Consider the following 27,973-nt stretch of genomic DNA (forward strand, 5'->3'; position numbering starts at 1 on the left):
TTTGTTTCAAAGACCAGCTAAAACACAGACAACAGGGCACATAAAAATGTTCATTTGCCATCACTAGGCACATTGCATGAATTTATTAAAGTGCAAATAATACAAAACATCCCTAAGCTTTAAAGAGTGACTTTCTGAACCTGGAATAAGGCTGGTGCAGTGAAAAAGCAGGTTGCCACTTTGAGCAGTAGGGTGAAACTGTTCACATACCCAGAGGCAAGCTACTAATTACAGGCAAAAGCCGTGATCAACAGTGTTAAAATGAAAAGGCATCCATATGAAACAGCTCTCTATTGATCCAGTCATGTCTTCACATATTTGCAGTACATGTTGTACCATCAATGTGACAAATTCATTTTTGATACATTTATGTGTAGGTTTGATCTCACACTCATGTGCGACTAACTAAATATCTAGCTTACATCCTGAAATCTACAGACAATCACAAGGTTACTTTATTCCGTCTCTAGCTTTTCTAGAATATCTGCATCATATGTTGGTTGATCTTGGCTGAGACCTGCTGGAAGACAACTTTTGTCTCTTTAGCTTCATTACAGAGCAGTTTCTCCCTCTCCTGCTCCCATGTCCACCCTCCTGTGCACCCTGCTGTCATCTATATCCTCCCACTCGTCCTCCAGTCCCTCCTCCTGCTGCCTTCTGATTGGCTGTCTCAAGCGCAGGAGGCGATATCGAAGTGGCACAAGGAAAAGGGCGGGGTCAGGCATGGGATGTGGCCTCTGGGGTGATGTCACTCTCTCTTGTGGGATACAGGCTCTTACTCTCTCTTCCCTCAGGGTGACACGCCTCTTGTGTCTTGCTTGGGCTGGAGATGCAGGGGGAGGTGGAGACAGAAGCCAGTCTGTTGCCTCCCCTTCATCATCCTCATCCTCTCCATCCTCCTCCTCATCTTCCTCTCCTCCTCCTACTGCATTTCCTTCTGATTCCTCCTGACCCTCTGCAGCAGGTTGAGTGCTCTGCCGTTGTTGGAACAGTTTTAAGCGAGCAGTGTGGAGCTCATGGCAAAGACTAGTTGTGATGACATTTTGGCGTTGCAGCTCACGACTTAGCAGCGTGATCTTATGGCTGCGGCGCTTCAGCTCTTCAAGGAAACATCGCTCTTCTTCTCTGATGCTTCTTCCAAGTGCTGACGCTCTTGCCCGGCCAGCTCGCAGCTCCCCACGTACAGCGACCATCATGCACTGCTGGTCCTCCAAGAGACGCTCCGCAGCCTCACAACGTGCTGCTAACTCTGCTTCCTCCTCTGAGAAACAACAATAAATACAAACATTATGGGCTGAAGTTTGTATAGACATTACACAAAAAAAATATTGCAGATGTTCATACAATCCCACACAGTATAACTGTGCTACTTTATGGAAGGCATCTCAGAATCTAAAGTAGGAATTTAATCTTGTCAACTAATTTTTCCAGTATAAATACAGTACTTGGATTTTCTGAGCTCCTTCACTTCTGTCAGTCTTCCTCAGTGAAATGTTTGAATAACAAAATTAACTTAAAATTGTTCTTCATTATCATTAAGAACCCGTCTCTATATGTCAACCCAGTGATTGCCTGGTGACCAGTACAGGGCGTTCCCTACCTCTTGCCCAATGACAGCCGGGATAGGCTCCAGACCCCCGCGATGGGACAAGCGATGTGGATAATAGATGAACTCAATATACATAAAGTACTGTGCCGAACTTTTAGGCATGTTTTGGACAAATTGAGCCTAAAGTGAGCAAGCCCACCTGTGGGCACCATCAGGCAGGGAGGACTGACACAACCCAGGTCATGCTCTGGATGTCCTTGCATATGACTATTACAGCGCTTCATATTACTGATAATCTGTGGGAAAAAAATAACAAAGTTAACACCTTTAGGTTACAGTAATGGGTGAATGTGGCAAGTAAGCATGACCTGGGGTACTGTCCGGGGTTGCCACGAGCACCTGGCTTGACCTTGGCTACACGTAAGTGAGCCAACATGTCGACATAGACTCTGCACCCCTCCACCTCCCTAGCCACGGGTTGTGGCACATCAGGCCTATGATGAATCCTTGGTACCCTACATGCCTTAAACTTATGCACATGGCTGTATCTGACACAGAACACATTTTTAATCCTGGTGCTTTAATGTTACCTTAAAGGGATACTTCAACATTTTGGCAAATTCGCCCATTGCCATAATCCCTATAGTCTTAGTAATAGGTTCGTTACCTTTAGTTGTCGGGGCAAGCTATTTTTAGATCTGCCACTCATAGCGTGATGAATGCTCAGGTCACAACTTCTTCACAAGAGTGTTTTGGAGTTGTTGGATTGTGTATTTGATGAGTTTAATGAGGGAAAGTCGGAATTACCATAGGACTCCATAGTGTTGGCAGAGCAGCTCCCATCTCAGCCCTGCCGATCTAAAAAGCTTGCACAGAAAACTAAAGGTAACAAACCTATTAATAAGACTATAGGGATTATAGCAATGGGGAAATTTGCCAAAATGTTGAAGTATCCCTTTAAAGTCTTATCTATTGCAGTTCTTTTGTTATTTGTCAAGGACTCGCTAGGACTTTCCAATCCAAGATTAAACTGTACTGTTTACAAAAACACGAACAAAAATAATTTTACCAGTAAATTTTTTACCAAAAAACATGCTTTGATTTCTGGAAAATCCTTATTGCATTGTAGGAAACACAGAGAGACACTCCTGTCCTCATTCCTGTCAAATGCAACTAATTAGGGATGAAGTGACCTTGGGAGTGTTGCTAATGTCTAAATGATTGCTATGGATGCCAGATGGTAAACACGACATCAGTGACAAAAACAAAACATTTTTAATGGAATTTAGAAAGAATTCATGTTAGATGTTGATAAAAACAAGTCATAGCTAATTCTTCTTATATTTAACCATATTAAATTTCAGTGTCTCTCTGCTGTCTTTTTATGCATTTATGTGTTTACATGTTCTGTTTTTAACTCTTTAAGGCACTTTGAGTTGCTCTCTCTTATGGGAGCTCTATAAATAAACTGGTCTTGCCTTGCCTTCATATATTTCTGTTGCTGATACCAATTCAGTCATCCCATTAACGAAGAAGAAAATTAATAAAGATTTAAAAAAACAGAAACGGGTTCAAAAATATCAGAGAGCTGATCTCATTTTACTCTTTCAAATCTCATTAGTTTGCTCCCATCTCTTATGACATCCTAGAGAGCAGGGGGAGCCATATGAGGCAAAAAACTAGGGCAATTTTCGAGGGTTGCCAAGAGCCCTACAACAGTGGTTCCCAACCTCTTTTATTTGAAGTCCAATAACTTTTATCTGAGAAGCTTAGCCCTACTAAGTACATACAAAAAATACACACCATAGTGACAAAGCTGTCAAAAATGTAGATACATTTGACCCTATTTAGAAAGCTCTGTCTTGAAATCTTCCACCTAACATTACCTCCTTACTGAATTATCATTAGCGCACTTTCTCAAGTGACTGGATATTGGTTGTAGTTCCAAGAGTAAACACTGAAATTGGAGAAGCATCCTCTAGCTTATGTGTGGTCCATACTTGGAGCACTGCAGTGAACACTAAAACTCTGTTAAAATGCCGACATAGGTCAGTTTCACAACATGATAAGAGATTACTACAGTCATGGACAAAAGTATTGGCACCCCTGGAATTTTTCCAGAAAATACACCATTTCTCCCAGAAATTGTTGCAAATACAATTGTTTTTGGTAAACGTGTTTATTTCCTTTATGTGCATAGGAACAACACAAAAAATCTGAAGAAAAAAGACAAAATTGACATAATTGTATACAAAACTCAAAAAATGGACCAGACAAAATTATAAGCACCCTTTTAAAACTGTGGGTAAATCATTTTATTTCAAGCATGTGATGCTCATTTAAACTCACCTGTGGCAGTAACAGGTGCTGGCAATCTAGAAATCACACCTGAGGCCAGTTAGAATGTATAAAAGTTGACTCAACCTTTGTGTTGTGTGCCTGTGTGTGTCACACCAAGCATGGAGAAGAGCAAGAAAAGCCCAGAATTGTCTGAGGACTTAAGAAGCAAAATTGTAGAAAAATATGAACAATCTCAAGGTTACAAGACCATCTCTAGAGATCTTGAAATTCCTTTGTCCACTGTGCGTAATATAATCAAGAAGTTTACAACGATGGAACTGTGGCTAATCTCCCTGGATGTGGACGGAAGAGAAAAACTGACAAAAGAATGCAACGCAGGATAGTTGGAATGGTGGATAAACATCCTCAGCCAACTTTCACACAAATTCAGGCTGTCCTGCAGACTCAGGGTGCCAAAGTGTCAGCTCGGACCATACGTCATCTGAATGAGAAGAAGCGCTATGGCAAGAGATGGAGGAGAACCCCACTGACAAAGAGACATAAAAAAGCCAGACTGGAGTTTGCAAAAATGTACCTGAGTAAGCCTCAGTCCTTCTGGGAGAACATTTTGTGGACAGATGAGACTAAGGTAGAGCTTTTTGGAAAAGGAAGTCATTCTACTGTTGACAGAAAACGGAATGAGGCCTACAAAGAAAAGAACACAGTGCCTACAGACAAACATGGTGGAGGTTCAAGGATGTTTTGGGGTTGTTCTGCTACCTCTGGCACTGGGTGCCTTGACTATGTGCAAGGAATCATGAAATCTGGAGACTATCAAAAAATTTGGGGCAGTAATGTAGGGCCTAGTGTCAGAAAGCTCGGTCTGCGTTTGAGGTCATGGGTGTTCCAGCAGGACGATGACCCAAAACATACCTCAAAAAACACCAAGAAATAGTTGGAGACAAAGCGCTTGAGAGTTCTGAAGTGGCCAGCAATGAGTCTGGATCTAAATCCCATTTAACACCTATGAAGAGATCTCAAAACTGCTGTTGCAAGAAGCACCCTTCAAATCTGAGAGACCTGGAGTAGTTTGCAAAAGAAGAGTGGTCCAAAATTCCAGTTGAGAGGTGTAAGAAGCTTGTTGATGGTTATAGGAAGCAATTGGTTTCAGTTATTTTTCCCAAGGGTGTGCAACCAAATAGTAAGTTGAGGGTGCCAACAATTTTGTCTGGCCCATTTTTTGAGGTTTGTGTAAAATTATGTCAATTTTGTCTTTTTTTTTTCTTCAGATTTTCTGTGTTGTTCCACTGCACATAAAGGAAATAAACATGTGTGTACCAAAAATATTTGTATTTGCAACAATTTCTGGGAGAAATGGTTTTCTGGAGAAATTCCAGGGGTGCCAATACTTTTGTCCATGACTGTGTGTACATGATTGTAACTGGTTTTACTGCCCCTGACTTCCTGTGCTTACTCTTATGTTCTTATATCTACATTTTTTTTTTGTTGCTCATTTTCTCGCATTAATGTACTCTTGACTTCATTGTAAATTAGAGCATGTTCTTGCTGACATCTTGAGATCAAATAAAGATCTAATGAATGAATTTTTTAATTGTTAAATTTCAAATAGAGAAGGCCAACACACATTCTAACTGGGGCTGTCATTTGTCAGTTGCTATTAATCTTTACCTTTTGGTCACATTTTTAAACTCCAGGATTTGCTTTTAAGGTATTTTTTGTTTCATTTTGGATTTTTATGCTGTTTTACACTAAGGGCAACTGTTTCCCTGTTTAGATACAGGCCTGCCTTTTCTTTGAAAAAAATAGTAACTTCAAGTACATCAAAGATGATGAGATTAACTTAAAGACCGTGTAAGGTGAAAATAAATCTGTATTTAAGTTTGTTGTTTGACAGGTCACTGTGTTATAAACCTCCAGGTCAAATTTCAACCAAACAAAACATCTCTAAGTTTGTAAAATTAGGCTTCAAAACCATGAAAAATGAGGCGGTAAAATCTACTCCAGGATGGTGTGGGCGTGTCTGTTGAATGAGCTGAAGCCACGCCCACTGTGATGAGATGACCTGCTCTGTGATTTTAGATTGTAGTGTTAAAGGTGCGGGTCATTCCCACTGTGGGCTCATGATATCATAAGCCCACATATTGGCCCGGCCCACATGAAACCAAGCCAGTAAAGAGGTGAAAAACTTTCTAAGAATTCAGTCACATGTAGATCCCAGAGTTTTCACATGTTTACAGCAACCAGATTCCAGCTTGTCTAGAGTGTTAAAGGTGCAGTGTGTAATATTTAGCCTATTAGCATTTAGCAAAACAAGCTTGGTTAAAATGAAACATAACATTTATAAGTAGATTGATCTAAATTAGTGTTGACATCTGATAACACATTTTTTAAATTTATGTTTTAAATTAACTCAGAATAAGCCTTTTATTCATACATAGGGAGGGTCCCCTCCAAGGACGCTGCCATCTTGGATTTTTGCATTTTGCCTGTTTCTATGGCACCATAGAAGGAACCAAATAACAGTTAAGCATGTATTGATTTTTAAACTTCACTGGTTCCCACAGTTATCACCAGAGAAATGAGCATCACACTCCAGAATTGACTGTTAGATGTTGATAGTCCCAATTTTACACACTGTACCTTTAAGACCCAAATTATGGATTTCACTTTACAGGGTCTTTAACCACAGAAAAGGGACCTTGATAAGGCAACAATTAAAAGGTAAATGTTATATAACAGCATGTGCAGATTACCTTTGACTTGTCCACTAAGATGTAGCAGTGGTGTCCTTATTTTACATCACTTTGGCTTTAGGCAAACATTGCAGTTGCTTAACAAAAAATGTGCTAAATAAAGCATCTGACTAGTGTGATTGTAAAAACAAATGCACTTATTATGGACCTTAATCACATCACAAATAAAGTATGAATGCTTAAAGTCCACTGAAATGCATTTGAATAATCAATCCAGTGTGTTATTATAATGATATATGTTAGTATTTGCAAGTCTATATTTGACAACCTCAAATGAGACAAAGCCTCATTCTCCCCCTGAGATCTTCCCATAGGGGACCACAGACCCCCTGTTGGTAACCAATGGCCTAAAAATACTGGAGCAATAATGCCTTTATTTATTTGTTTACTTAAATTTTTTTTTTAATAAAATGATCCATATCTTTTCACAGGGCCCCAAATTTCTGGCAGTGCCGTATTTGTGAGTACCTATTCCACCTCTAATTAGCCTTCTGCACTTTGTTTTCTCATCATTAGACAATCTGAATATCTCTCACACATCACTTTCCCCGATGTCAGCACAGAGTTGTCACACATCTCTTACCTTCTGTGTTTCTGTCAGGGAATCTGGACTCCAGCTCACAGCTAAGCTCTGCAATCAAAAGGAGTAGCAGACAGACAAAAAAGAGATCAACCATGATGACAGACAGGCATGTAGACCAGTGGTAAAGAGACACACAAAAAGGTGTAGAGCAGCAGGTGACAGATACACTGACCGTGGCAGCGCCTCTTCAGGTGTGTTATCTCCAGCTGTAGGCCTGTCAACATGGCAAGGTGCTCCTGCTTCAAGAAGGCGATTCCTCTGTCCACACTGGCCACCTGCTGCTCCAGCCTCCCAGCATCCATGTCTGAGCCCAAACACAACCTGCACAAAGGTGATTACTGTTGGATGAATCAGGATTTCCCAGATCAGATGCTATTATTAGTGCAAATTTCCATTTTTTTCTGTGACAGAGAAGTTGGATCAATAGTAAGTTGAGTGCATCCCAACCAAAAAGCTTCTATGAATGAAAAAGTGACGAATGGTATTTATTTCAGCATCTCAGGTGCTAAAACACCACTAAGAATTTTACGACGCACTGTTTTTTTTCTGCAACATATAAGAGGTTCAGAGAGTAATTACACTGTAAGCCAAACTGGAAATGCTAATGCATGTATTTAATCAGCTAAATGCTTGCCCACAAAGCGTGTTGGTCCCTGCACCGTTAGCGCTCATTATCTACCTGTAACTGTGCACTCCTCTCTGCTCATGCACTCCTCTCTGCTCATGGCCTACCGTGATCCTGAAGCGGGTTCCTTTTCAGATCGTTTCTCATGGATCTTCGTATCGCTCTGGTATCTCCGTCCTTGATGCAGCAGCTGCAGGGATGGAGGAAACAAAAGAGCCTTGCAAAACGGCCAGTGCGCTAAAATGACACCTGCAGTCGGTTTCCTTGCAGCTCTCAGGTGCGCTGCTACAGCTGAACGACGTTTCAATAAATCCTGCTGCAGTCAAGAGGAGAAATAACCTCCTTATAACCTTCTATGTGCAGGATGGTGCCGCTGTTGTACTCGCAAGATGCAGCCCTGTATGAAGGGTGATCAGTGCCACGATGCAGAAACAGAAAAAAGGAGGAGCTTGACGGAAATGTAAAAACGGCTCAACAGTGTGCTTCCCGAAGTAAAAAACCCATTCATTGTCGCCATAGCAGATTTGATTTTCAGCTTTTTTAGAAGTATCCAAGTTGGACTGACCATGAGCCACCTGAGAGTGAAACGATAACACATAGACTTTTCCAGTAGAAGACAAAGGTTCATAAGACATCAAACAATATTAAGAGAGAGAAATAGGGCCAAAAATACCACAATACCCAAAATCCTTGAGTGTTGCAGCAAAGTCCCTGATTGGTGGGATCTCTGGCAACCATGGAAATGTCTACTGAGCCTGAATCCAATTTTTGTTCCAAATCAAATGTTTGATACAGTACTTCAGTTACTAGATATCTTGGTTCATGCATTAAGTGTTGTTATAAGGCAGGGGTGTCCAAACTTTTTCCACTGGGGGCCACATACAGAAATTTATAAGAATGGTGGGGCCACTTTTATATATCTCACCTTGATATTGAAGTTAGGAAAAACCTATCTAATGTTGGTTAAGATATGCTAAGTTATTGGGTATGCTTCAAAGGCTAGTTGATGGCTGACAAGGCAAATGGCTAATCATTTTAAGGATTTTGGAGAGGCCAATCAGATTTCAGGGAGCCAAAGTCAGCTCTGGCTACCCCTGGCCTTGTCCCTGGAACATCATTGGTGCTGCTATTTGCTGTTGTAATCCATATATATATATTTTTACTACTTATAATGTCATCTAAATTTAGTCCTGAAGAGACAGCTATAAATCCTTGTCAAAATGTTTGTTTACAGTATTAGCATGGTAGCACTTGCCTGGTCTCTAAGAAGAACTAAAAAGAACAGTACAGCGTAGCACAAGCTTCATGCTCTATTGAGAGCCATATTAAATTTAATCTAGGAGGTGTCGACGTTCATCCTTCTGTGGAGCAGAACATACTTGCTGACTGCTCCAGCATGGTGTCCTCAGGTAATCCAACACATCCCCGTCAGGATCACTGATGGCGTCCATGTCAGCTGTCAGGCCTTTTTTAACTGATTGGTGAAGCTGTAAGCAAATGATAAGGTAATGCCTCCATGTGTCAAGAGGTGGACAAAACATCTATGCGGGTGGACAAAGGGATAACAAAAACATTTGATATAAAATGATGACGGTCAACGACGAAAAAGCTGTAAAAGCACTGCTCTCAGTGGTGTGTTGGGTGACATGTTGCCATAAAAGCATAAGCGACATCAGCAGGTAGCTCTGCTTGCTTGTCAGTGATTTGTCCCCTCTCCCATTAGGTTTTGCTTTCAGGAGCTTCACAAGTGTTGAGTTCTTCGAGGTGTGTCCCTTGACTTTGTTTCTTCCACTTCAAATAAGGATGGAAAGTAACTAATTACATTTACTCAAATAACTGTAATTGAGTATTTTAAGTCCTTTTTTAAATCACTACTTTAACACATAACTTAAGTGTATTTTGGGGTTTTGTACTTCTCTACATTTTAGAAAGCACTGAGTAGGCTACTTAATCAAAAAAGTGCGAAAAACTAAATCAAGGAGGTCCAAGCTTTCTTTGATTTTTACACAAGAATTATTTCACATTTCATCTGAAAACAGCCATTGCATTTTAGGTTAAGTCACACTGTAACAAACAACAAGATTGGAAATCCATATTCTCTTGTAGTTATTGCACATTGTCTACAGTAATTTGAAGTGTATATTTATTTGTGTAGTTTGAGGACTGGAACAGATTATAAATTAGAGTGTTTTTTTGTTTTTTTTTTTAATGTGACTTTTTTACCGGTCATATCTTGATTTTGTCGACTCTGTCAGAGACATTAAATTGTATTTTACTTTTTATTTTATTAATTCAAGATGAATGTCAAGTTTTCAGTTAGCTAATTCTGGTATTCTGTAAATAAAAGCATTTTTACACTTTTTCTTTTACTCATCTTTAGTATTTAATCTCTGAGTTTCACAGTTTTCTAAATTTATCTTTAATATTTATATTTTAAATTATTCTTTCTACAAAAAGTAGTTACTATTTCATAAATATTTGTTGTTATTTTATCAGATAAGCAGAATAAAATGAAAAGAGGACAATGCTTTTTCTGTAAAACGAACAAAATTTTCATCTGACTAGTTTGACCAACATCAGGTCTTCGCTGTCTTTGGTCAAAGGAGGAATCAGGCTGAAAGTTGGAAAATTGATCTTGTGGTGTATTGGTTGACTTTAGTCACAGTATATAAGTGTCATCACACACTGGCAGAAAAAAATTCTGGGAGCTCAGATTGAACTTAATTATGCTGAAGAGTCAATCTATAATGTTCATTTTTTCATCTTTTGTTATTGTTCTAATAAATTTGATAGGGTGAAGTGAAAATTTCCTGTTATGTGATGAGATTTCAGTATTGAAGTAAAAGGAATACATTGACACTGATGCACTTTCACATGTACTAGCATTTAGTGAAAGATCTGCATAAATCTTGTCTTTCCCCTAAACGACGTCAGTAAATATTCAGAGTAGGAATTCCCCTAAAATCTAGTTTAATTTAGTTGGCATTTATTACTTAATTTGTTCAGGTAATGTCAGAAAAGAACTGGATATTTTTAAATGCAGTTTTATAAAAGCCAAGGTGATGTACATCTTCAAATGTCTTATCTGAACCAGTATGCACTGTCAGTGTGGCACTAATTATCCCTCATACAGCACTATTTGTCCAGCATATGTCTATGAATATTCATTGTGTTTCCTCAGGAGGTTTTCCCAAGAATGGGGGAATCAGTGAGGCAGTTCAAACAAGTCTTAGTCATTTATTAAATTATTTTTTGATATGGCAATGAATGAACTCAAGCTGTCATGAGTTGTACTGGTTAATAATGAAGCACAAAGAGCAATATTTTGCAGGTTCAAGCTGAATTCATTTACGTGTGGTGTTTTGTCATAAACTGGTTATAAAACACTCTTCTGTGCGTATGCATATGTGTGATATAGCCACAATTGTTATTGACATACACATATTTCTTTAGTGTTCACACAGCAGGTGTAATTAAATTGCCTTGTATCATTGTTGCCATCTTTTTCTTGTGAAATGGTTGACAAGACTAATCCTCTCCTGGCTGCTCCCCTGTTTCTCACTCATGCTGGGGAGGGGAATACGCTCACTCTGTAGAGAGGTCTCATAATAAGGACAGACTTTTAGATGAGCAGATATTGGAGGGATGTCCGCCATATGCCACGAGTCCACTGGGGAGAAGAGATGACTAAACTCCCACACCTGGAGAGAATGTTTTGGGACAAAATCAGAGAGTTAATCATGGTGTGAAACACGAAAATGATGGATGGTTTGAATGAAACAGGATGTATCTCTCACAGGTTTGGCCTTCCACTTGGATGGTCGAGTTGAGTCGGCCTTTCTCTCCCAGCGGAGAGTGATCATCCCTCTCTCCTGCAGCAGAGACCAGCATACCTGCCTCATGAGCTTCGACACCAGAGCCAGCTGGGACAGGGACAGACTGTCCAGGAAACTGGCCATGTGGCACAGAACCTCATAGGGGAGACAGCTCAGGGAGTCCTCCTCTCCTCCTGATTGTCCTCTTCTTATCAGAGCAGAGAAGTCTGCTGAGCTCTTTGACTGGGAGTCGTTAACCTCTGAGGCTTCCAGCGTCGGACGCAGGTTGAAGGTCCTCAGCCGCTTACTGAAGGAAAAGCAAAATACAGGTCAGGGTTTCATTCATGCAAGCACATAACAGTGCAAGTACAATATGAATTTCTTTTGTTTATAAAGAATCAAACAGCTTAGCTTAAAAATATCTCTACAGAGATTAGTAAGGTCTTTACAGGTATGGGTCATCTTGAGAAAACTGAACTTGACAAAAAACGTTTCCATTAATACACTCTCTATTTCTGTTTAAGTACATCATCAAAAAAATCAAAAGCAGTGACTGCATTTTAAGAATACAGTACTGAATACGTATTCCATGGTATTTCCTTAATTCAATAGTAAACATTATAATGGGTCACTTTGCTGCTATACTAACTTTGCCAATATTCAAAAGATTGATTTGCTTTTACGTAGTCAGACTAGCTAAAAATGTTAAATACATTTCCTACAGTATTTTAAAATGAAGTCCTCCCTCATCTTAGAAGTTTAAATGTTATTTTCTTCATTGTTCAAGTTTTTTCAGATTAGTGGCAGTCGTACAAGATATAAATAAAGCATTTGAATACCTAATTATTAATTGCAAAGGCAAACCTGTCTGTGAACAGTTACATATCACTGGGGGTATTTCCTGTAAATGTTCAGTCTGCTATATGAAAATTACTCAAATATTCAACATCTTTAATCTTGTTTTATGCCTCATCGCCAGTGACAGCAAAAGCAAGAGCCATAATGCTAACCAGCTGTCCACACATTCATCTGTACGCTGTTCCTGAGATCGCTTAATCTCAAGAATGCTCTGAGATTTTGTTCAAACTGCACAAATTATATGGATAAAATTGGTAAGATTTTATAACAGAGATTCACCAAACTTAAAAACAAAGACTTTCTAGGACCTGAATTGAGAAAAAAATAAAACCACATTTTTGGTCAAAAAGTCAAAACAGAAAGACATGCAAGATTTTCCGGAACACCAGACCAGAACTGAATTTCCTTATTTAGTATACTGTTTATGAAATGTTAAATGGTATAGGCCTTTTTTTTGTACTAAACGGCAGAATGTTATGTTTCACACATTAAATGACTCCGTTCTATCAATATTCTATATAGTGATACTTTATTACAACACATTTCAGCAGGTTTGCTAAGCTGAATCTGAATAATGCAAAAAACAAAAAAATAAAGTATTACACTCAAATAAATAAATCTTTCTCACTAGTAAAAATAAGATTATTTATGGCCTTACATTTTAAAAGTTCAATTTAAGACTTTTTAAGACTTTTCAAGGAGTAACAGGAACCCTGTCGATATCAAGAAATAAGAAATCTTTCCGTCACTCTAGCACAGAAATCACTCCAGCCCTTCGTCTTTACACGCCACTGTACTTTCACTGTTTGCCTCATGGCAGTGTTTATTTTTGGCAGCTTTGTTGAATTCAGTCTTGGTCTTTAGACAAGAATGCCTTTTAGTTTAAGTTCTGTTTCAGTCATTTTTAATCTTTTAGTCTAGTTTTAGTCGATAAATCCTCAAAAACATTTTAGTCTAGTTTCAGCTAATAAAAAGCCCTTACATTTTAGTCATTACTTATAGTCACAAGTTTATTCTGCTACTAATTTAATCAGCTATATTGTGAAATCTATATAAATGTAAAAAACTCATATTAATGCACTATTAATACTTTAATTGATTTAGAATATAGTGATTAAATACTGACATAATTTATATTTATATTACTTACCTATCACCACAGATCTATTTTAAGCTTGTCTCGGTCATGTTTGCCTCATGGGAAAAAGGTAGTTAACCAACATTTTGAGTCCTAGTTTTAGTTGATGAAATTAACACTTCATTTTCAAACTCTCATCTCTTGCATTGGTTTGTTAAAATACAACAGAAGATAAAAAAAGACAAAATGGTACAAATGGATGAGCTGAATAAATCAAAGTAAGGTGTGCTTACTTGTAGTAGACAGTGGCTTTATGTGTGGAGGGATGAAATCGTTTCTGGCTGTAGGTGCAGCCAAGGTACGCTAGAGGGCATCTCTGCTCGAACCATCCGCTCAGACCTGTCTGGATGTCACTGTGAACATTCCTGGAAAGGAGATGGCAAAAGTACTGTCATTTAGCACAAATTTGACATTTACAGCTATGGATAAAAACATATCCCAAAATAAAACAGAGTTGATTAACTTTATTTGAATGTTTGCATCTCTCTACCTTCAATCCTTGATTACTTAAAGATAGATTAACATTATTGAGTTGTATGCTGATGCACTGAGATAATACGGTAAAGATAAACTGTTGAAAATGACTCTTGTGAAAGGATTGCAGAGGTTCAAACTCAAACACACCCACATGTCTAGCATTCAAAGACACCTGAAGTGTGTGGCAAGCTCTCTGCGGTGGAAGGTGTGACCACAGAGGTATGTGAACACGCAGTTGGCTCTGTTGTGTCTGTTGTTCACACTCTCTGCCTGCAGCTCAAGACGAAGTTTCAGCTGTTTGTCCACCATCACCTCTGCCAGCGTCGTCTTCCTTTTGAACGGAGCTGTGCGGAATGAGTACGTCTGCGTTCCCACGTCATTGTAGAGTCCATCATATGATTTTGGCTGGCTGATCTGTGAGAAAAGGTTCTAAACTGAGTATTGATTTCAAATGTTTTTAAGCCTTGAAATTATAAGTTTTAGCATCTATTATATAAAGCATGTGTAGTCTGCTCAATTCCATACTGCGCTGCAAATACTTCACCAAAACATTAACCATATCTCCCAACAGTATGCAGATGCACATTTTTTCTGGGTTTGTCTTCGTATTACATATATATACTTGCTGACAATATTTACTCATCTATGACTGTGAAATAAACAGAAACAATCCATGCCAGAAGTGTTTTGAAACACTAAAACTTGTAGAAATAGGGGCATGTTAGGTAAAGGCCAACAAATCCTGTCTGGAATTATTTTTACAGAAACTATACATATAGATAAATATTGTTGATTCTGATATCTATATAGTATTAAGGATTATTTTCCTTGTACAGGATTTGCCTTTACTTATTCAGTCAAGTATACTTGACTGACTTTGTGACCCATCACAGCCTCCTCAGCGTAGCCCAATAGTGTGGCCTCTGCTTCATCAATGAACCAGTCCTCCTCACTGGCTCCGAGGTCTGATGTGTCCACACAGCGAGTTTCACTCTGAGCTCGTGCAGCCGTGTCGTATAGGTGAACCCGCCGCCTGTAGTGATAGCTGTCCGGGACCTTAATGGGAGACATTTAAAAAAATTGCTTATATTTTGAACACTTTATAGCTACATAATTTTTAGTACTCTACATGAACTTAACAGTATTTCCTAGCCCTGTGACTGAGTGGTTACCAGTTCAAGGTGTAGACTGCAAGATCCAAAGAGCAGCAGGGATTAGCTCCAACACCCCAAAACCCTGAACAACATAAGCGATATAGATGATGGACAGATAGATGGAGATCAGCCCTGTGTGTCCACATTTTTTAGCCATTGCATCACTCAAGACACAGGTTTGCTACATGGCCTGGTTAGTGATTTGGCTTCTTAAACAAGCAAGCTAGAGTAAGTCAAATAACAGTCTCTACTTACTGAAGTTAGCTTTTGACTTTGGTCCCATTCCCCATTGGAAAAATGCTCATCCGATTTTTATTTAACCTTGGTGTACCCCACAGCCTGATTCTCAGCCCACTGCTATTTTATATTAACACCCCCATCATTCATATATAGATGATACTCAGATGTATGTTCCCCTCAGATCAAATAATCCTGACGGTTTAGAAAATCGACTAGCACTGATTCTAAATGCCAGATGTTACAAAACATTTTGAATTTTAATGAAGACAAATTTGGAGTCATAATTTGCGATCATACTCTCCTCTAGCCTTCTCTGTGGTTCACCTTTTCTATTAAACATCACACTTACAGGAAAAACCTGAGCCTCACATTTAATTTAGACCTGTTTTCATAGTTGTATTAAAAATAAGCCCCAGTCTTGTTTTCTCCATCTCTAATTTCCAAAACAAATCCTTTATCTTTCCCACTGATATGAACAAAAGTATATATACTTTTTTCATGTAATTATTTTAATGCACTTTTAACAGGAATCTGTCAGAGCTCCCTCCACAAACTCCAGCTAGTTCAGAACACTGCTGCAAGAATTCAAACTGATGCCAACAAACACCACCTTACCCTGGCTGCCTGTTCTTTAAAGAATTGATCAAAGATTTAATCAATTGCTTTAAAGCTTTAAATGGCCTCGCCTCAAAATACATTACAGATCTATTAACACCCTATGTGCTTGTCTGTTCCCATAGATCAGTGGATTCAGCTCTGCTGGTTGTTTCAAGATCTTGTCTTGATGCCAAAGGTGATGGAGTATTTGAAACAACAGACTCTGATACCCTGCCAGTCTAAGCAAGATGGCCTGCATTTTTTGCTTCTCTCAAAACCTCTTTCAAAATGTCAGTTTTGGATCGGTCTCTTTGTAGAAGTGGGTGCAGTGTGGACACAATTAATGATGATTATAATGTTGAAAAGAGTCAGCAGGAATGTGACATCCATGCCAATTTTCTTCTGAAAGGTTCTTGAATGACAACAAGTTTCAGTCTGTTCACACACTATTCCTAACAGTAATAGCACTATGTGAACCAATTTATATCTATAAAACCATGCTTGAAAAATAACCTTCATAGCCATTTGTGGCATGTTTTTCATAACTGAGTGGGGTGGTAAGTAGCTGCATTTACTGGCATTTCATACTCAAAAAGTAGTGCCTATTCAAAATATTCACCCCCCTGGATGTTTACTCTTTTGCTGATTTTATAAATCATACAAGGTCAATATAATTTGACTTTTTTTTTTTACCAAAAAAATTATTTAAAAATTGTCTTTGATGTCAAAGTGAAACCAGGTTTCTACAAAGTAAACAAAGTAATGTCAATTAAATGAAAATATGTGAGGTAATGTAAGTAACTGCCTAAATACTCACCCTCTTAAACGTGACTGACCTAAGTCAACAGAGGTCCAGCCAGTTGGCGCTCACAGTCTCACAGCTGGATTACATGAGTGTATCTGAAGTGACGGTAATATAAAGGCACTTGTGTCTGGAAGGTCCAGTCATTGGTTAATCAGTTTTCCTGGCTACCATTACACCATGAAGACAAAAGAACACTCCAAGCAAATCAAGAAAAAAGGTTACTGAAAAGTAAAAGTCAGGGGATGGATACAAAAAAATTCCAAGGCACTGAACTTCCCTGGGTGTTCTGTTAACTAGAGTTGACTAGAGTTTGCCAAAAGGCATGTGGGAGACTCTATGGTCATGGAAGAAAGTTCTGTGGTCTGACGAACCTGACAGAGCCTGAGCAGTTTTGCAAAGAAGAATAGAGTAAAATTGCATTATATATAATAGTTAAACTGACCGTAATTGATTAATAGGCAGTGTAGAACCTGGACGCTTTTAACTGAAGCAGAGTTTACAATGGTATTAAATGCTGTCAAGCCAATCAAGTTTTTTACCTTGAAAGACCGTAGGGTCTGTACTGGGATAGGCTCCAGGCTGCCATACACAAAATCTTTCTCCCTTGGAGTACAGGCCGCAATTTGTCCAAAGCTGACCAGCATGCGCCCATGATGCACCACATACATGTTGTACTCCTGTGGGGTAAGCTCCTTCTGCAGACGCTCAAGCACCCCCTCCTGCCACGGGGCAAGCCCTGTCTTACTTGTGTCTGGCTGAGGACAGTTCTTGTCTGCAGTTGCACCATCTTTCTCTGTAGCTCCATTTTTTCTCAGGGCACCATCCTGCTGCTTCTGGGTTGCCTTACCACCATGTTTTGGGTTTTGTTTTGGATCGTCTAGGGTGGCCTGAGCAACAGCACAGGCGCCTCTCTCCATGCCAAACATCATCTCACACAGGTTGTAGTTTTCTAAGTTGATGGTGGTGTCTGGTCGCGTACACACATAGTTCCCTGGAGACTCCTCTGCTGCAGGGACTGATGTACAGAGTTCTGCAACAGAAATGTAAACCAGTCAGTGAGTAAAGAAATCAAGAGAAATGAAATAGTTTCCTGTCTCAACAAATTAGATGTACACTTGAAAGACTGGTCAATGCAAAAGGGTTTAACTCTTGTTTAAGATTTGTTAAAGGTGCACTGTATATCAGACACATTTCTCTCAATGTAAAATGTTATATCTCAATATTCTGGTAGGTCAAACTTTCTTTACATCTAAATATTTTGACAAAGTTCCACCAAAAGGGAAAATCCAGTAATTTCTTATGAAAAAAGTTACAGATTAAGTAGCAATTACTGAAAAGTGACTTCACAACCAAAAACTGTTGTAGAGGAGGTATCTTTTAAAACCATGTTGCAGCACAGCAGCCCAAGTTACCTTCACTGGTATCATCTTCAGCAGCACCATTAATAAGCCCTCCCACTGCCGTCTCCTCTCCCTTCTCATCAAATATTTCCTCCTCTTCTTCTTCCTCCATCAACTCTGGGTAGAGTGGCTTCATTTTCAGGCGGTCGTACAGGTCAGTCTGATCCACTAAGGCCATGGCCAGATCCAGAGCCTCCCCCTGCCCTTCAATTTCCTTCATTAAGTTCTGCTGCAGGGCTATGTTGCTGTGTGGGTTGGTTTCATCAGTTGGGAAGCGTAGCCAGTCCATGGTACAGCACACCACGCTGGCTGGACACACCTGGAGGTGAGCTGCCTGTGAGGACCGGGGCAGCTGAAGAGAGCAACCATAGCCAGCGTTCAGACAGGGCACCCTCACATTAGGGCAGAGCAGCAGGTGATCCTCCTCTTTGCACAGGTGGAAGAGAGCCCCACAGTGAAGGCGGCAAGGGATGACCGCACAGGACACGGAGACCTCCACCCGTGCTCTGCAACGTCGGTTATAGCAGGAGTCACAGTGGACATGCTGTTGCGCCTTGGAGGCTCGAGATCGTGAACTCTGATTGGGTGCAACAGAAAAAGAAAGGAAGAAAGGATGAAGTTAAAACTATAAAGCATTTCAATCATGGGTTTTTTTGCAATATAATTAGTTTGACAGTTAACCAAAGTTAAGTGCCAAAATTTATGGACTCACCATACAGAACTTTAAGACAGCACCCTTGTAATCCTGTAAAAAAGTACAGATATTGACTAGCCATGGGACCTTGATTGTGAAATTAAAGCTAATGTAATTTAGAATTTCTTGGCGTCTCTTTAATTTAAATGAGTTAAGAGATTGGATGTAACCATACACTCTACTCATGTTTACCTCTATCACAACACTATTTTTTTAAACAATTTTCTTATTTTTATTGACATACAAGCGTGAGGTAAATTTTGAAGACATTTACTCATCTATTCTTAATTCTATGACGGTAAAATTGAAAATGTCCTTTGGCTCAGTTTTATTTATAAATAGGTAAATTTGTTCATATTTAAGTTGTTCAGATTCTAATTTCTTAAAAAATTGAAAAGCAACAATGATAGTCTCTTTCAAAAAGTCCTTTTTGAAATGTTTTATACGAATAAAAGGGTTTCTGCTTCTGCAGATAGTGTTTTTCAGTATATGTGTTCTGTCGAATTAATTTAAATGATTTGTCCTTGTATTAGTTTTTAGTTGCATCACAATGTAATGTTACACCTTGCACTGTCAATCAGATAAAAATTGATCTAATTATTATATTCTTTGTGATTAATTAATCCCATTTGTTGATAATTTGAGAAACACTGCATTACTGGTAGATTTAACAATAATAGTAACAAAATAGTCATAAAGGAAAGGAATTTACCAGAGCTTCTGTGTTGGGTTTAAAGGGAGCTGGAAAATCTCAAAACCTGGTTTGAATTCAATTAAATGTTATTTTTTTGGGAATCTACAAAAACTCTGCACAAAAGTTGTTTTCATTTCAAAAGAGTTGATGTAATTTGGGAGGTGTTTGTAAGTTTACGCTAGAAAAGGAATGAAAAGGCGCTCCGACTCAGGAGGTAAAATCTGTGATGACACCAACATTAATCTAAAATCATGTAATTCACTTTTTTTTTTTTTGTTTTGTTTTGTTTTGTTTTTTGTTTTTTCCATTTCTGGAAGTAGGTAGCTTAAATTAATAAGAAAAGAGTATAGGCTTGTACAAGCAGTTTCTTCTGAGGAGCCTTTTTTAGTCATTAGTCAGCACATGACTATTGGCTTTGTTTGAAATGTTTATACTGTGTAAAATCTTTGGATTTTGTGTTATGACTGAATAAAACCACTACTTTGAAATTTTGTTCTAGTTTTTGAAATGGGAAGAGGAGATCAAGGACAGATTGTCCACTTACTATTCAATCTAGAACGTATTAATCTGTGGATTTTACCCATAAAATTATAAAAATTAAGAATTTTTACATGTGCTAAAACAGAGGTTACAATTTAGCTTTGTGTGATGACATCAGAGTGCAATTAATCAGCATATATTTTTAATCGCATTCCTAACCCCTGTGATTGATTAATTAAAACTAATTGGAAAATGTTGACAGCACAAAGCTCTAAGACCTGATAGTAAACATTTTGAGGTTTTAAAGTGTTGTGTTTACTTTAAAATCCAAAACAGCTATTTCAGCTTTATTTTTCTGAGTTGATAAGACTCTTTTTTAGTAGTTCATTTTAAGTATCTGTCATTGTACTCAGATTTTTTTTAAATCATCCTTTGATCTGCACAGTTTTCCCAGAGTACCTTTGGGCATGAGACACTTTTGCACTATGTGTGAAGTTACTGAGTCAGTTAGAAAAGTCCAACATACAATGGCTGATATACTGAACATGATGGAGGAGCACTTTCTGTCTCAGAGTGCACCTTTTAGTCTGTTACTTGTAATCATGTAAGTTCCCCTACCTATGGGTATGTGAAAGAAATAAGTATATTTTGCAGTGGATGAAAGAGCTTTAACAAAAGTATTTTAGCATGCTATGAAAAGTTGAATTTAATCAGAATTTTGAAGTGTACAGAAATTCCCACAACTTAGTTCAACTCACAAAAAGTTAAGCCAACATAATGTACAAGTAATATTGAGTTAATTTAACTTAAATGTCTAAGTACGTGCTGCTGAACAAGTATTCTTTCTTCAGCCATACTTTAAATTTTTCAAGTAATCAGTGTCCTCTAATATTTAAGTTCTATTAGCTTATCAGTGAGTTTGTACATCCCTAGTTACACCCCTACAAAGAGACAGTTTTACTTTTTTGTATTCTTTCTGGATGTTTTGCATTTTGCACTGATGCAACAACTCTCGTCATGAACGTAAATCAATGTCACTTGGTTCCAACTGAAGTATACTTGTCTTGTTTGCTACATAAAAGAATAAAAAAGTTAAATGTGTGTTAAGAAAAGTTGTTGTTATTTCTGTATGTCCAGTTTAGAATCTCAGCAGTGAGTCAAAATTTCACTTCACTATTTTTACAGCTGCTTTAGTTAAGATAAACAAAAACAGTCATTAAAAATATATAACATACTCACGGAGATACAAGCCCAAGTTTAGGCGAGGGTCTCACCAAAGTGCCGCTGGAGACATGTTGTGTCTTCTCTTTGGTTTTATAACGTTGGTTTACGTCCTTGAGCTCTTGGCAGGTTAAAATTAGCAAAGCAGCAGCAAGCAGATTCAGCCTGAAAAATAACTCCCCCTCTCGCTCTGCTCCTGTGGATTCAGCCACATATGCCAAATTTAGTAAATACTTAAGAAAGGGAGGTTTTAATGTGTCAAAGATCCTGCACACATTATATTATCTGTTTAAATGACTTTAAATAAATGCAAACTGACAGGGGTTCAGTCTCCACCAGAGGACACTGGACAGAGAGCAGGACTCACTTTACTCACAGCAGGTTGAAATCATTTATATGCAGCACCAAAATGGAGATCTGAGGAAAGAAGATGAGAGATTTCCTGATGTAAGTGGCTAAGGCAGGGGTTTGTAATCCAACCATGTTTCTGACCACCTGCGTAACATTTCTCAGTTGCTGCTCTGCTCTATTTATAACACACACACATAACACAGACACACACACTGACACTTTGGTCTTTAAAGTATAAGACAGGATACAAGGAGCGAGTAAGTTTACTTCCTAACTCATACAGCGTGTGTTAAAAGAATTTTTATCATGCTGATTTTGAAGTGAGATTTTGACACTGTCTCTTGTGTTTGCAGGAAAGAACTACAGATTAAAAAACTGTCAGATAATCTGAAACATGGTAGGATTTTCTTGTTCAATTCAAAATTTAAAAGTTTGATGTCCGTTTTTAATCCCTCTTTTATGTATTTTTAAGGTTGTAAATTCATGATAATGCATGCCTTATCAAACTTTCATAATTAATTAGTTCTGTTTTGGACCCATTTAAGTTTTATAATGTAGTATCCAAACCCTTAGCTGATTCATTCAAATTAAAATATAACAACTGTCTTTTGTGCCATTTTATTTATTTACATTATTAAAAACCTTTAATTATGTAAAAAGAGTATGTAAACGAGGTTGAAAGGCATAACTTCTGATAAATACAGCTTAACTTATAAATGTTTTGGATGTGCAAAGTTACTCTTGTTAGTATTGTGTGATTCCGATTAATCAGACTCTTTTCTTGATTTATATCTTGCTTTACTTTCCTTTTTTTCTTACCTAAACCCAATCAGAGTTCGCGATCTCGTGCCTCCAGGGTGCGACAGCATGTTCACTGTGACTCCTGCTACAGCCGGCGCTGCAGGGCTCGGGTGGAGGTCTCTGTGTGCTGTGCAGTCATCCCTTGCCGCCTTCACTGTGGGGCTCTCTTCCACCTGTGCAAAGAGGAGGATCACCTGCTGCTCTGCCCTAATGTGAGGGTGCCCTGCCTAAACGCTGGCTATGGTTGCTCTCTTCAGCTGCCCCGGTCCTCACAGGCAGCTCACCTCCAGGTGTGTCCGGCCAGCGTGGTGTGCTGCTCCATGGAGTGGAACCGCTGGCCTGCAAATGATGCCCACTCCTATCCAAACACAGAGCTGCATGAAAATCTGCTCCAAGAAAGATGCAAAGGTGGATGTCTGGACCTGGCCATGGCCTTGAAGGACCAGGACCTCCTGTTTCACTCCCTGAAGATGAAGAGACTGTTCCCAGAGCTGATAAAGAGTGTGGAAGAGGAGGAGAAAGAGGAAGAGAAGAGGGAAGAGGAAAGACAGAGGAAAGAGAAGCAAAAGCAGAAGAGGGCAGCGTTGGAAAAAGAGGCAGCAGAAAAGGGAGCCACCTGGGAGTCTTCAAACATCTTTGCAATCTACAGTGGAAAAGAGGATGAGGATGAGGAGGATGAGCTCTCAGAAGATGAGTATGAACAGGAGCCAATGCTCTCCCAGGAAGAGAGAGAAGCTATCGCAAGGAACTCAGAAGTTCATGCTAACCTGTTAGAAAACTACAATGCCTGGGAACGCATGTTTACTATGGAGATGGGCAGATGCAGGGAGAGTGAAGGGGCAGGACAAGGTCAAGGCCTTGCTAAAGGACCAGGAAGCAGCTTGGACACTGTGACAGAGGAGGATACCGCCTGTGAAGGCCCATCCAATGCCTGCAAACAGGGGAGTAATGCATGCATTACTTCCACCACATCCAGCTCCTCCTGTCTTGGTGGAAAAGTGAAGAAGAAAAAATTTGTGTATGGACACATTGAGCCCATGAAGATTATTACTGTACGTACTTTTAAAGTGCCAACCAGCTTCTCTGCCAGGGCGGGCCGTATCCGTAACCCTGGTTTCTACCGGAGGGAGAGTCATGCTGTGGACACCAGGGACCTGGGGGTGACGCCAGAGGAGATGCCAGTGTGGGAGGAAGTCCAGGTGAGAGAAAAATAATGATTATAATCTCTTACACTTATCAAATTTATCGTGGTAACTATGAATTAAGATCAATTCCCATAAATTCTAAGTTGATGCAAACATTAAGATAGCACATAATTGAACATTACACTGACTATACTGTCTCAGGATTTGTGATGGTCATGCACTTAACAATGAAGCTTTATTCGTGACAATCCTTTGCCAGATACACCAACAGCTTAATTCTATATGTTATTCACATAATGAACCTAAATCTTTAGATTGAACATATTTTACTCCACATACTGTAGAAACAGTCTTCCCGACAACCTTTTAAATTGAGTTCTCATTAATCAAATCCAAGAAATCATTTTCTGTGGCTTTTTATGATGAGCCTATGAGTGCTTCAGCACACAAAGTAACCTTCTGATATTTTGATTTTTTTTTTCAAAATAACGATAGAGATAAATACTTATCTTATCTTCTAACTGATCTCTCTCTTTTTTCTTTTTTTAACAATTTAGATTTTTCATCTAGCTTTTCCTGAAACCAAATACTTAATAGTAAATGGATTCATCCACTAATTTTAAACAGACTAATAATTAATGACAGTGTAAAAAATACATTAAAAAATGGGTTTCACATAACTGCGCAACTAAAATCCTGCTGTCAGATATTCAAATAAGATCTAATGAAAGAATATAAAACTGCAAAGAGTCATAGGGAAATATCTTTGCTACTTATTGAGCATTTTAAGAAAAAAAAAAGAAACTTAAAAAAAATCTAAGTTTAATCAGATTGTTAAACCAGTGCTATGTTGGTTTTTTCTTTTTTTTTTTTTGGTATTTTATTCCAAACTGAACTGCTTTTTAAAAAATCTAATTAACTCACTTTATAGATTTGTCATTAATGGTAGGTTCATGCCATGTGATTTTTTTGTTGTTGTTGTTCTTTGAAAAATGGCATAATCCCCAAAGTTTTATTTTAACAGACACTAGTACTGAAAATATTTCAAGATAAAGTATTGGTACCAAATTGATCTATAAAGTTTAGTATCTTCCACTTGCCACAAGTCAGTGAATTTATATGAACTTAATGTATCATGTTCATGTATGCATGTATTTATTTTTCAGTTAATAAAGTAAATGAGAAAACTGACTATCCCGTACCCCTCCTTATCATGTATAATATTTTTCTGGCCCACTCACTCGAAGATAATTACAAGAAATGCTAATTTTGGTAATTCGCAAAACACCGAAATTAAGACATATGTAGCTAGTATAGCATCCTTGCTAGCAGATGACTCATTAAATTCATAAAATTTGACAAAGTTGCGGTAAAACCACATGAAAAACTAAGAACTTATTATGGTTTCCCCATTATTAGGTAGGTGGTTAACGAATAAATATGTTTATTTAATCGTTTTATAGCAGTTTCATCGAGTCTCACTTTGTTCATACCCAGAGAATATATCTCTTTCAAAATAAAAGCATGAACACTGGTAATTTTACAAGTCTTACTAAAGTACCTTTGAATTCCTGGCTGCCCAGCATATCATCCGGGTAATTAAGACATTACTTTTAATGTTAAAATCATAACTGATGTACCTCCCATAACAATACTGTGAATAGCTCCAAACAAAACAAAACAAAACAAAACAGATATTTCAAATATTTTGATTTAAGCTAACTTTTCTTCACATTTGCTGTACAAGTATCCTTTCCTTTTCTTAGGCAGAGAGGTTGGACTACAGCTAAGCTTTATTTCTATCCTGATTTTTTAATAGCTGAAGTTTGCTGTTTGATGTCATTCTTTTAAATCCTCAGCACTGTTCCTTTTAACAATTCCTAGTTAAGTAAACCTCAAATTTACTGTAATGTAGGCTACTTAATTCAGAATTTTTTATTTGTTTCGTATTTGTGCTGATGTGTTTAAATGTGTTGTTTTCTTCTCAGGCCTCTTTGTTGTGCTCCCTTGAGAAGGAGCAAAGGGGTCACCTAATTGCAGAGAGCAAATGCACAGATGGTCTGTTACAAGATGAGGGCACACAGACTTATAATTTCTTGTCTGCTCCCTTCCGGAGAAATATGACACTGGCAGACCTGACTGCTGAGAAACCGCTTGAGCTGCACCTTCAGCTGCAGGTGGAGAGTGTCACCAGCCGCCACAACAAGGCCAGCTCTGCCTTTACCTTCCTCTGTGGACACACCTTTCAGCGGAGAGAATATGGACAACATTATAAGTGGGTTTTGCTTTGTTTTTACATATCAGTATATAAAACATTAGAATGCTTCAATCTAATGTTAGATATTCATAGTTGAGTAAACTAATGTGCAGTCATGTTTAACTGTAGTGTTGACATTTCAGTTTCTAATTGCATGCATGTCCTCAAATTTAGGAACATCCACAGCGACATCCAGATGAGTGTGAATGGATGGTTTGAGCAGCGATGCCCCCTTGCCTACCTGGGATGCACCTACAGCCAGAAGAGGTTTCATCCATCCACACATAAAGCTGACGTTTCCTACAAGTGAGAAACTGCTGAGGCAGGGTACGGGGGATTGGGCAAAAATTTAGGAGAGTAAAAAGATTCAGTTACAAGAGGGGAATCTGTTTAATTTCAACTCTGTTTTGTGTACAGAGTTATGGAAAGTCAAAGTAAGGGAGAGAAGAATGAGTTTCATATTCAAAGCAAGTCTCAGCAGAAGATAAAGCAGACTAGCATGCTTTATAACTGATTCTCTAGCAATCTTTGACAAGCACATTAAATCCCTGCGTACATATACAGGCAATACAAGACAGGAAACATCTAACCATCGTCTTTTCTTTGCCTTCAGTGAGGATCTGGGCTGTTTCAGCCTGCTTCCCACCATCCCTGCTTCTCTGGGTAACACCTCCCAGCTGTCTGAGAGCTCAGCCGACTCCTTCACTGCTCAGAGAAGGAGAGGAGGGAGTGAGGAAGGGGAGGACTCTTTGAGCTTGCTACCCTATGAGGTGCTGTGCCACATGGCCAGTTTTCTGGACAGTCTGTCCCTGTCCCAGCTGGCTCTGGTGTCGAAGCTGATGAGGCAGGTGTGCTGGTCTCTGCTGCAGGAGAGAGGGATGGTCACCCTCCGCTGGGAGAGGATTACTAATTCACATGAAGGTGCCAAGTGGAGGGTGAAACAGAGGGTAAGAGGCAGGATGTCTGTAAGGAGGATTTATAAGGATGTGACAGTGGATGCTGCTGTTTCATCAGTGGAATTTAGGTGGTTTTACTATGAAATGTGCATTAAAAAGAAATGGAAAGGATCCAAACTAAGGTAAGAAAACAGAACAGTTCAGAATCAGTTACCCACAGTGATGTTTGTAGATTTAAAAAATAAGAAACAAATAAGAAACTGTTTGTCTTCTGGACAATAGTCAAGTCAGCAGTCTTCCCCATGTTTGTTGTTGTGTGCACTGAACCAGAGTGAGAAAATGAAGGCTCAGGAAACCTTTGCAAATTGGACTTCTCCACAATATTCTGATATTTTGAGAGTTTATATTATTGTGAGCTGTAAGATGTAATCATCAAGATTAATAAAAAAGTCTTGAAATGTTTCACTTTGTATGAGATAAATTTAGAATAGATGCAACTTTCTGAAGTAAATCATAGGAAAAAAACTAACTTTACAAGTTATTCTAATTTTTTGAGATGTACAGATGTGCATCATCTACGTGGAGAAAGATCTGGGCAAACTTAACTAAGTTATATTATAAAATAAATATGTTGCATGTTTAGCGTGTTACCAAACTACACACCCCAGTATGAAAAACAGGAAGCCTCCTAAACTCTTGCCAAAGTTGCAAGCAGGATTATATCTGGCAATTTGTCAAAGGCACCTCCTTGTAATAAAGAGGATCAATCAAAATGAAATTGTGAATTAAGTTTAAAAAATGACAAGATGTATCTATATTCCCAGTTACAGAGCATATCTTTGAAATAAGGCCTGATTATTGAACTTTTTGTGTCTCTCTGTGTCCTCAGGTTTGGCAGTTCAGTACTTTGTTCTCCTCCGTGGACACTTGGTGCTTCAGGGACATGCCCCCCATATCTGAGCATCTTAAGGTGTGTCCCTACAATGAAAGAGAGTCCAGGACAGAGAAGATTCACCTGCCACGTGCCTTACAGGAAGTCCAAGCCAACACGAGCTGCAAAGGTCCCACTCTGGTTAGCTTGTTCCAGCAGAAAAGGATCATGATGTAGTGAAAGCTTAATATAAACACAATGTCGATTT

The 27,973-nt window shown here is 38.7% G+C and overlaps 3 protein-coding genes across 9 annotated transcripts; 1 reads left to right on the top strand and 2 right to left on the bottom strand.

Annotated features, from left to right (window-relative positions):
• Positions 1-45: 45 nt before the first annotated feature.
• LOC121518795 lies at positions 46-11,427 on the bottom strand. The gene is made up of 6 exons (XM_041801408.1): positions 11,294-11,427; positions 9,191-9,298; positions 7,919-8,001; positions 7,359-7,507; positions 7,187-7,234; positions 46-1,261 (listed from the first exon to the last, which is right to left on the bottom strand). The coding sequence occupies exons 2-6, from the start codon at positions 9,260-9,262 to the stop codon at positions 552-554; spliced, it is 1,062 nt and encodes a 353-aa protein (XP_041657342.1). The 5' UTR covers positions 9,263-9,298; positions 11,294-11,427; the 3' UTR covers positions 46-551.
• Positions 9,972-22,639, bottom strand: LOC121518791 (F-box only protein 40-like). Of its 7 annotated transcripts, none has more exons than XM_041801401.1 (11): positions 22,555-22,639; positions 21,752-21,801; positions 21,438-21,580; positions 19,008-19,040; positions 18,308-18,872; positions 17,435-17,925; positions 14,976-15,155; positions 14,272-14,513; positions 13,856-13,987; positions 11,609-11,933; positions 9,972-11,512 (listed from the first exon to the last, which is right to left on the bottom strand). In XM_041801401.1, exons 4-11 carry the CDS (start codon positions 19,008-19,010, stop codon positions 11,300-11,302), a joined length of 2,151 nt encoding a protein of 716 aa, XP_041657335.1. In that variant the 5' UTR covers positions 19,011-19,040; positions 21,438-21,580; positions 21,752-21,801; positions 22,555-22,639; the 3' UTR covers positions 9,972-11,299. The 7 variants fall into 7 exon arrangements, with proteins under 7 accessions (XP_041657335.1, XP_041657330.1, XP_041657334.1 ...); XM_041801396.1 differs by having other exon boundaries at positions 21,403-21,580; XM_041801400.1 differs by having other exon boundaries at positions 21,399-21,580.
• Positions 21,954-27,944, top strand: LOC121518793 (F-box only protein 40-like). The gene is made up of 7 exons (XM_041801404.1): positions 21,954-21,992; positions 22,089-22,132; positions 22,569-23,735; positions 25,670-25,956; positions 26,113-26,244; positions 26,552-26,885; positions 27,724-27,944. The coding sequence occupies exons 2-7, from the start codon at positions 22,130-22,132 to the stop codon at positions 27,940-27,942; spliced, it is 2,142 nt and encodes a 713-aa protein (XP_041657338.1). The 5' UTR covers positions 21,954-21,992; positions 22,089-22,129; the 3' UTR covers positions 27,943-27,944.
• The last annotated feature ends 29 nt before the right edge of the window (positions 27,945-27,973 follow it).

The sequence above is a fragment of the Cheilinus undulatus genome, linkage group 12 (genome assembly GCF_018320785.1).
Source record: "Cheilinus undulatus linkage group 12, ASM1832078v1, whole genome shotgun sequence".
In the NCBI taxonomy this organism is placed as follows: Eukaryota; Metazoa; Chordata; class Actinopteri; order Labriformes; family Labridae; genus Cheilinus; species Cheilinus undulatus.